This window comes from Panthera uncia, chromosome A2 (genome assembly GCF_023721935.1).
Source record: "Panthera uncia isolate 11264 chromosome A2, Puncia_PCG_1.0, whole genome shotgun sequence".
NCBI classification, from domain to species: Eukaryota; Metazoa; Chordata; class Mammalia; order Carnivora; family Felidae; genus Panthera; species Panthera uncia.
The window spans coordinates 80,871-89,224 of record NC_064816.1 but is presented as its reverse complement, the minus strand read 5'-3'; the positions used below and the strand labels follow the sequence as shown (position 1 = coordinate 89,224).

The window sequence follows — 8,354 nt, the reverse complement described above, 5'->3', positions numbered from 1 at the left end:
CAGGGAAATGTACTCTATTTTGGGAGGAAATCTCTGTTGGCTTCTGGGAGGCAGTGGGCTGTCTTGGAGGACCGCCATCACCTCCCTGCCATCTTTGCTTCTGCCCCAGGGTCTTTGCACAGCCATTCCTTTATCATGAGATGCTTTTCTTTTGCCTTCGCAATTCAGTGACCCGTCCTCCTGCCCCAGCACTTGGCCTTACCCGGACTGCCATCCTGGGCTCCCAGCCTTGTCTGTTTTCTAGCACATTTTTTTCTAATTTTTTTTTTTTTTTAATATGGAACGCTTCACGAATTTGTGTGTCATCCTTGCGCAGGGGCCATGCTAATCTTCTCTGTATCGTTCCAATTTTAGTATATGTGCTGCCGAGGCGAGCACTCTAATTTTTAATATTTTTAATTTTATTTTTGAGAGAGAGAGAGACGGAGCGTGAGTGGGGGAGGGGCAGAGAGAGAGGGAGACACAGAGTCTGAGGCAGGCTCCAGGCTCTGAGCTGTCAGCGCAGATCCCGACACGGGGCTCGAATCCACGAGCTCGAAACCGCGAGATCATGACCTGAGTCGAAGTCTGACACTCAACCGACTGAGCGCCCAGGCGCCCCTGTTTTCTAGCACATTTGACGCCTTCTTATATACTATGTGCTTATTTATTAGGTTATTGTCTGTTTCCTTTGTCCTCTCCTGAGAACACTACCTTCTTGTCTGTGTATTCCTGTTGTGTCCCCACCAACCCAAACAGAACCTGTATGCAGTAGGTGCTCAATAGGTGCTTATTGGATGAAGGCAAGAAGGAAGGAAGAATGCAGGCAGGCTTCTTGGCCTAAAGTTGCAACCCCCAGAGTGGTAAACTCACTGTACGACTTTGGGCTGCGTCTCAGTTTCCCCAGCTGTAGAAATGGGGCCACACCGCCCATGACCTCACCAGTCCCTCCTGCTACATGGCTGTAGGTGTTGTGTTTGCGGCTCTGGCTCCCTGGAGCCTTCTCTGGCCCCGGCTGCCCAGCTTGGCGGCTCCCCGGGGACCTGCTCTGCTGACACCGGATTCTTCCCTGGACCATCCAGCCACCGGGCCGACACTTGATCCTGGCCTCACTTCCAGGCCAACGTCCGCCGACCAGCCTGCTAGGGCCGGGGCCCCAAGACTCTGTGCTGCGGGACAAGGGACTGTCTGTGCCGTCCCCAGGGGGGTGTGGTGAGGCTGGGGCTCTGCCGACACCAGCACAAGCTGCAAGGACTGAGGACAGTACCTGACCTGCGGCCCGGAGCCGCTGCAGCGGAGGAGAAAACACCAGGCGCAGGAGCTGCCCGGCCCCTGTGCCTCGTGCAGCCACCTCCCCTGCTCACCATGGGGACCCTTAGCTGCAACCCTGCTCCACGGCTGACCACTGAGTGCCAGAGTGTTCAGACCGGCTTGAGGAAGTCCTGTGGGACGGCCACCTCGGAGAACGGTACGCACCAACTGTGGGGGAGGGAGGCCATGGTGGTGGGATCTCGTCCTCTCTTCTCCCCAGCTGTGCTGGGGCTTCTAGAATATTCTGGGAGCCACCTGGAGTGGGGAGGCTCTGATGAGTCCCTGCTCCTCCCCAAACCTCAGTTTTCCTCCCAGCAGAATGGGTGTGAACATAGCATTTCTGTTGGCTCTTGTGCAGTCCTCCACCCAGCAAGGACTGAGCATTTTATGGGCCAGGCACCCTTGCAGGTGCTGATGCTTCAGCAGTGACAGAGCAGCAAAGGTCTGTGGGGGAGACACACACAAGGCAAAACCAATAAGCAGAATGTATAGCATATTAGTGATAAGTGCCTTCGACAACGTAGAGCGGCAAGGAGAGAACGGGCAGGTGTGGAGGCTTGAGGCCTGGACACTCTGCAGGGGCCACGGGCATCCTGGTTCTGACGCTGTGCATTCTCAGTGAGGGTCGAGGCCCCTGCCTCATTTATCTGTGTGTAGCAAGACAGCAGGAGTTAAGCTCCGTGGCCCTGACATTCTTGCTGAGGACACCAAGCACTGCAGTTGTGGTGGGGTGTCTCTGTCGGGGCCTCAGTTTCCCCAACGTGACAGTGTATCTCCGTGTCTGGGCCCCAGTTTCCCCTACGTGACAGCGTATCCCTGTGTCTGGGCCTCAGTTTCCCCTACGTGACAGCGTATCCCCGTGTCTGGGCCTCAGTTTCCCCTACGTGACAGCGTTTCCCCGTGTCTGGGCCTCAGTTTCCCCTATGTGACAGTGTATCCCCGTGTCTGGGCCTCAGTTTCCCCTACGTGACAGCGTATCCCCGTGTCTGGGCCTCAGTTTCCCCAACATGACAGTGTATCTCCGTGTCTGGGCCTCAGTTTCCCCTACGTGACAGTGTATCCCCGTGTCTGGGCCTCAGTTTCCCCTACGTGACAGTGTATCTCTGTCTGGGCCTCAGTTTCCCCAACATGACAGTGTATCCCCGTGTCTGGGCCTCAGTTTCCCCTACGTGACAGCGTATCTCTGTCTGGGCCTCAGTTTCCCCTACGTGACAGCGTATCTGTGTGTCTGGGCCTCAGTTTCCCCTACGTGACAGCGTATCTCCGTGTCTGGCCTCAGTTTCCCCTATGTGACAGTGTATCTCTGTCTGGGCCTCAGTTTCCCCACGTGACAGTGTATCCCCGTGTCTGGGCCTCAGTTTCCCCACGTGACAGCGTATCTCTGTCTGGGCCTGCAGCCCCTCCTACCTTTGACTCAGATGTGACTCACAATGCCCCCCCTCACTTTTCCCCCTCCAGTGGGGGCAGCCCCCCCACCTCCACGTGCCACGGAGGGTGGTTGGGAGCCCAGGCGGGGGCTCAGGGGCTGGGCTCCGGGTTCTCCCCCAAGTCTCAGGGTGTCCGGCCCCAGGCCCTCACCTGAGGGCTTTGGTCGCAGGCTCCGGACCGGGCCTGTACGTCCTGCCGTCCACCGTGGGCTACGTCAACCACGACTGCACCAGGGCGGTCGGTCCCGCCTACTCACTCTTCCGGAGGCCCCGCCCAGGTAAGGCCAGCGGGGGGGGTGCGGGTGGGGGCGGGGGCCTCCCAAGCCCCCTGTGTCCCCTCAGGCCCCCCCCCCCTGCCCCGAGGGAGGCAGGCAGCTCGCTGGGGGAGCCTGGAGAAGCTGCGTCCTCGTCCTCGTAGGCAGAAGACAGCAGGGTGTGGTGCTTAGGGCCCGAGTGTGTCTTTGGGCCGCTGCAGACCCCTGGACTTTGGACCAGTGTCCTAACCGCTCTGTGCCCTCGTCTCCTTCTCTGTGAGGAGTGGTGCCACGCTCCTCACAGAGCTGTCCTCGGGGTTAAACAAACATCCGTTACAAGTAGCTCGCACGGTCTGCGGCTCTGGACAGTGCTCAGTAGAAGTGGGTGCGGAGGGGTTTCTCTGTCGGCAAGACGAGGCCCCCCACAGGCAGCTGTGGAGAGGACAGGGTGACAATTCCTGCTGTTGGGCAGGCAGCGGGCGGTGGGGCTGGCCCCGTCAGCGGGGTCCTCGCCTCCGCGTGGTGCACCCTTCTCCCGGCTGGAACGACGGCGTCGGGATGTGAGTGAACGTCACGGGCATCGATGCTGTTAACGTGGGAGGCCCTGGCCCCAGCACGCTGTCCACGCCTATTAGCAGTGTCACCGTCACGTTCTAGCAAGACTGTGCCCTTCATATGAATGCCCACAAATTCCATCACCCCATTTTCTAGAGCTGCTCTGAGGTCCCAAGTGCACCTGGGTGGGGAGGGCCCTGAAGGAGGACTTTGACTCACCTGGACGAAGGCACGTGGGGAGGGGGCGGCTGACATCTTCAGAATCAGCAAAAACCCCAAACCAAACTGAAACCCAACTCAGGCAACTCCAGGGGGTCCCCAGGAAGGCAAAGGAGGGAATGAGCATCACATCTATCACCGGGAAGGGTTAAGAACTTCGCCTGTGGCCCAGGGCGACCTGGGTTCCCAGGTTCTGTCCTTGTCACAGGACACACTCTGGGGCAGAGGGACAGACTGGGGAGTTGAGGGTGAGTGGTGGCCAGCGTAGACTTCGCTGATGCCAGGGAAGACTTCTTGGAGGAGGAGGCCTACGGTCTGGGCTTGCAGGAGGAGGAGTTCCATGGAGCCCCAGGAGACAAGAGGCCCAGGAAGGACAGCCCAAGCAGAGGCCTTGATGAGGGGAGGGACGCCCTTCCTTTGTCAGCAAAGGTGCTCCCTGCGTGTGTGTGCCACATGCACACAGAGCCGCTAGCCAGCGAGTGTGTGCCCCACACGCCACACACCGATGCGCGTGCATTTATGCCCGAATGGCTTGGAAGCGGCAGTGACAGCACTGGCCCCGGTGACTGGCCCCAGCAGGGAAGTGCCCTGTGCCAGGCTGCCCTCCATGGACCCTCTCAGCTTTCAATCTCCTCACTCGCCCTGCCAGTGGGGAAACAGAGGCAGAGACAGGGAGATGGCCTGCCCACAGACAAAGCTCACGGAGGCCCTGCTGAGACCCCCGAGGTCCGACTCAAGGCCCCCTTAGGCATGCCCCATGACAAGCCCAAGCATGCAAAGGGCCCTCCTCAGAGCCTAGTTACTCTTACTGTGGCACAGTCCTGACCCACCCACCAGCTGGTTTCCTAGTCTGCGGCAGAAGAGAGGTCGAGGGGGGCACAGCTGTGATCACAAGGGCACTGATGTGCTTGTCAGACAAAGTCAAAGCAGGTACCCGGGGCCCCCAGGTCAGTGGTCTAAGGTCCCTGCTCTCCAAGATGGGGCTGGGGGTGGGGCCGACCAGGGGCACTGAGCGGGGTCGGTGGGGCCATCAGAGGTGCCATTAGGACCGGGGGCTCCTCTCCCCAGCGTCTCCACAGGACGTCAGCCCTGGGCCAGTCTACTTCTTGGACCCAAAAGTCACCCGGTTTGGCCGAAGCTGCACCCCTGCTTACTCCATGCAGGGCCGGGGCAAGTCTCGGGGTGAGTATCTGATCAATGCTTCCCCACAAGGACCCCACCCATTCAGGCTCCCACCTCTGTCCTCTCCTTCTCCTCCCATCATCAGGTTCTTAGAATTTCAGTGTCTTTGGAATGACAAATCAAGGGACTCCGAAGAGGGGCTGGGGGCCCTGAGAGAACCTGAATGAGGAAGTGGGCCAGGGTGACAGTGACCCTGTGTACATATGGTGCCAAGAGGGCATCTGGGGCTCATCCGTGACATCAGGGGATGACAGGGCACAGTGGGGACTGTGGCAAATGTGGCAATTCCCTCCACAGACTCCAAAAAACTCACTTCCACCTTAAGTGCCGAATTTAATAACCTGATTCCAGTCTCCCATCCACCCTTTCCTCTTTTGACCTATCACCCATTTGCTCATCTACTCCCTGATCAATCAGTTCATCTATCCATCCATTCACCCATCTATCTACTCACCAACCTATCCATGAACCCACTGCTCATCATCCAGTCCATCTGTTGATCCACTGATCCATCCAACTGTCCATCCATCCACCCACCCACCTATCCATCCATCCATCCACCCACCCACCCAGCCACCTTTCCATCCATCCATCCATCCATCCATCCATCCATCCATCCATCCATCCATCCTTCTGTCCGTCTGTCCATCCATCCATCCAACCATCAGTCCATCCATCCATTCATCCATCCATTCACCCACCAGCCACCCACCCTTCCTTCCATCCATCCATCCACCCATCTGTCCATCCTTCCATCCATCCATCTACTGATCCATCCACCATGATCTTTCCATTCACAATCCATCAACCCATTTATCATCCACCCAATCATCCATCCATCTACCCATCCACAAGTCAGCTCTTAATCCCTCTATCTATATATCCATGGATCCATTCATCTACTCATTCACTCCCCATTCAATCACTCACCTCCCATCCTTCTACTCACTCATCCAAACATGTATTAAGCTGAGGAGTTGAAGTAGATTTGACATGCCCTTGCTTTTTATGAGACCCCGGTCTGGTGATGGAGTTAGGCCTACATGGAGACCATCCCACCTCACTGTGCCCATGTCTGGAGGGGAAGACCCTGGAGGGCCCTTGGAAGGGCTGTGAGGGCCTGCCTAGGAGGAGGGAGTGGGGAAGGCTGCAGGAAGGAGGGGGCTGTGGGGCTGTCTGGAAGGGTGAGGAGCAGCCCCTGGGGGGTGGGAATGGGAAAACGGAAGGTATGCGGGGCAGAGGGTTGAGCATGGGCAAAGGCCTGGAGGCTTGAAAGACAACAGGTAGTGTGTGTGTGTGTGTGGGGGGGGGAGGTCTGGGAAGCAGCAGAGACACTTTGGGGCTGCCTGACAAGTGCTGTGAGCTCCAGGATGTGTAGGGGCAGTGGGAGGCCATGCAAGGTCTTTGAGCAGGTGAGGACTCCTATCAACCCTCCTGCCCCATTCTCACAGGTCTGGAGGTGACACCAGGCCCAGGGGCCTACAGCCCAGAGAAGGTGGCCCCTGTGCGCCAGCGGACACCCCCAGCTTTCACCCTGGGCTCCCGCCTGCGCCCACAGCTCCAGGACACCTCCACCCCTGCTCCTAACGCCTATACCCTGCCCTCCCTCTGGGGTTCCCAGATATTCATTAAGCCCAGCAGCCCCAGCTACACAGTGTTGGGCCGCACGCCCCCCGCCCGTCCCCCTCAGGACCCTGCTGAGATCCCAGGCCCGGGCCAGTACGAGAGCCCCGACCCCAACACCTACCGTCAGCGCCAGCCCGCCTTCACCATGCTGGGCCGGCCCCGTGCCCCCCGGCCCCCAGAGGAGACTCCTGGCCCTGGCACCCACAGCCCTGAGCAGGTCACCATGACCAAAGCCCGGGCGCCAGCGTTCACCATGGGCATCCGTCACTCCAAACGCGCTCCCACCATGGTTGTGGACACCATGCCCTGACACCTTTGGGGTTAGGGTTCCCAGCTGCCCCGGGACCAACCCAGTTTACCTGTGTTGTCACACGGGGTGTGGGCAGGCCCCTCCTGGGCCTGGCTGTGGAGAAGACACATCTTGCCTTCCTTTTTTTGAACTCTGAGGTCCTTCTAGGTCCCCTGCTTCCTTTGGTCCCTGGGGGCTGTGACCCCGTGGCTCCGTGCAGGGCGAGCTTCCTTCCAGTGCCCCAGTTTCTTCCTCCCGGTCACAGCAGGTTAAGTCAGGCCACGCAGAGAAAGGGACGACTGCAGCCCTGCCCAGCGGCCGGCGGAGCTTTCTGTGTTCTGGAGCTCAGTGTCCACCCTGCTAGGGCCTGGGTCCCTGGCACAGTTCACGTTTCTGCTAAACTTGGGCTCTTCTCTGCTTCTCGCGGATGCACAGCCAGCTGCCTGCCCCTGGTCCCAGCCCCCAAATCAGGCTGGAAGCAGCCTGATCCCTCTCTCTCTAGCTGCTTGCCAATAAATCTCTGTGGCACCAGAGCTGTCAGAATCACACATGTGAGCTCATTTAACCCCCTGTCCATGTCAAAGCAAAGAGACTTAACTGTGCCCTTGAGATCCAGACCCCCAATTCTAAAGCCCCCGGGGCCTGGATGGAACCACAGGAGGGATCCAGGGCTGGGTAAGGCCAGAGGCAGACCCAGGGCTTTGAATGGGGGAAGTCAGGGAGGCTTCTTGGAAAAGAGGACATCGAAGGTGGGTTTTGAAAGATGTATAGGAGTTTAATATATTCTAATATCCATCATCAGTAGGTGCCTACCGTGTTTGAGATATTGATAAAGATCATCTAAGCTTCACAGCAATCGGGCGGCAGTTGATGTTCACTGAGAGAAAATGGGGCTTTGGAGAGATTGGACACTTGCCTGAGGACACACTATGAGCCCTCGTGTCCCCCTAATGCCAGGATCTGAATCCTGGCCATTGGGCTCTGTTCCTGCCATTCTTTGCTAGTGACAGGAAGGACACACAGGGGTGGTGTCATGTGACTGAGCCTCCCGTGTGAAAGCCCAGGCCTTATAAATCCTTGACCCAGAAAGACCCTAACCCAGGAGCCTGGGAGGGACAGACTGCCACCATGTCTCCCCAAGGAGGGGGCCCCAGGGCTGCACCTCAGGCTTGACCCAGAAGGGTCCTGACATGCATGACCTCTGCTCTGTCCCTTTCTCCCAGTCCAGGGATGCCAATCGTGAACACACACCCCTTTAACTGACTAAGTGGACACACACCAGGACCCCTAATACACACACACACACACACACACACACACACACACACACCCCCCTCAGGGGAACCCAGGTGCCTTCCTCACACGCATGTTCAAACTTGCACTCAATATACACTCCCACACAGTCCCACATGTATGCAGACAATAGACACAAACACGTCCAGGGGGGCTCCAGACCCAGACAAACGTCCCCCCCCCCCCCCCCCCCCCCCCCCCCCCCCCCCCCCCCCCCCC

At 58.4% G+C, this 8,354-nt stretch overlaps 1 protein-coding gene and 1 non-coding gene across 3 annotated transcripts; one reads left to right on the top strand and one right to left on the bottom strand.

Moving 5' to 3' along the window:
• Window positions 1-271: 271 nt before the first annotated feature.
• Window positions 272-378, bottom strand: LOC125931082 (U6 spliceosomal RNA). The gene has a single exon (XR_007460340.1). It is a non-coding gene; the product is annotated as a U6 spliceosomal RNA (small nuclear RNA).
• Window positions 379-1,344: 966 nt separating this feature from the next.
• Window positions 1,345-7,375, top strand: ODF3L2 (outer dense fiber of sperm tails 3 like 2). 2 transcript variants are annotated; one of them, XM_049639437.1, is made up of 4 exons: window positions 1,345-1,447; window positions 2,888-2,995; window positions 4,814-4,927; window positions 6,379-7,375. In XM_049639437.1, the coding sequence occupies exons 1-4, from the start codon at window positions 1,345-1,347 to the stop codon at window positions 6,861-6,863; spliced, it is 810 nt and encodes a 269-aa protein (XP_049495394.1). In that variant the 3' UTR covers window positions 6,864-7,375. The 2 variants fall into 2 exon arrangements, with proteins under 2 accessions (XP_049495394.1, XP_049495393.1); XM_049639436.1 differs by lacking the exon at window positions 1,345-1,447 and having other exon boundaries at window positions 2,912-2,995; window positions 4,825-4,927.
• The last annotated feature ends 979 nt before the right edge of the window (window positions 7,376-8,354 follow it).

Bases quoted from the DNA above. Each gene is read 5' to 3' on its own strand.
- ODF3L2 (XM_049639437.1), top strand. From the start codon at position 1,345: ATGGGGACCCTTAGCTGCAACCCTGCTCCACGGCTGACCACTGAGTGC. The intron at 1,448-2,887 runs GTACGCACCAAC...CTTTGGTCGCAG, and splicing joins GACGGCCACCTCGGAGAACG to GCTCCGGACCGGGCCTGTAC. The intron at 4,928-6,378 runs GTGAGTATCTGA...CCATTCTCACAG, and splicing joins GGGCCGGGGCAAGTCTCGGG to GTCTGGAGGTGACACCAGGC.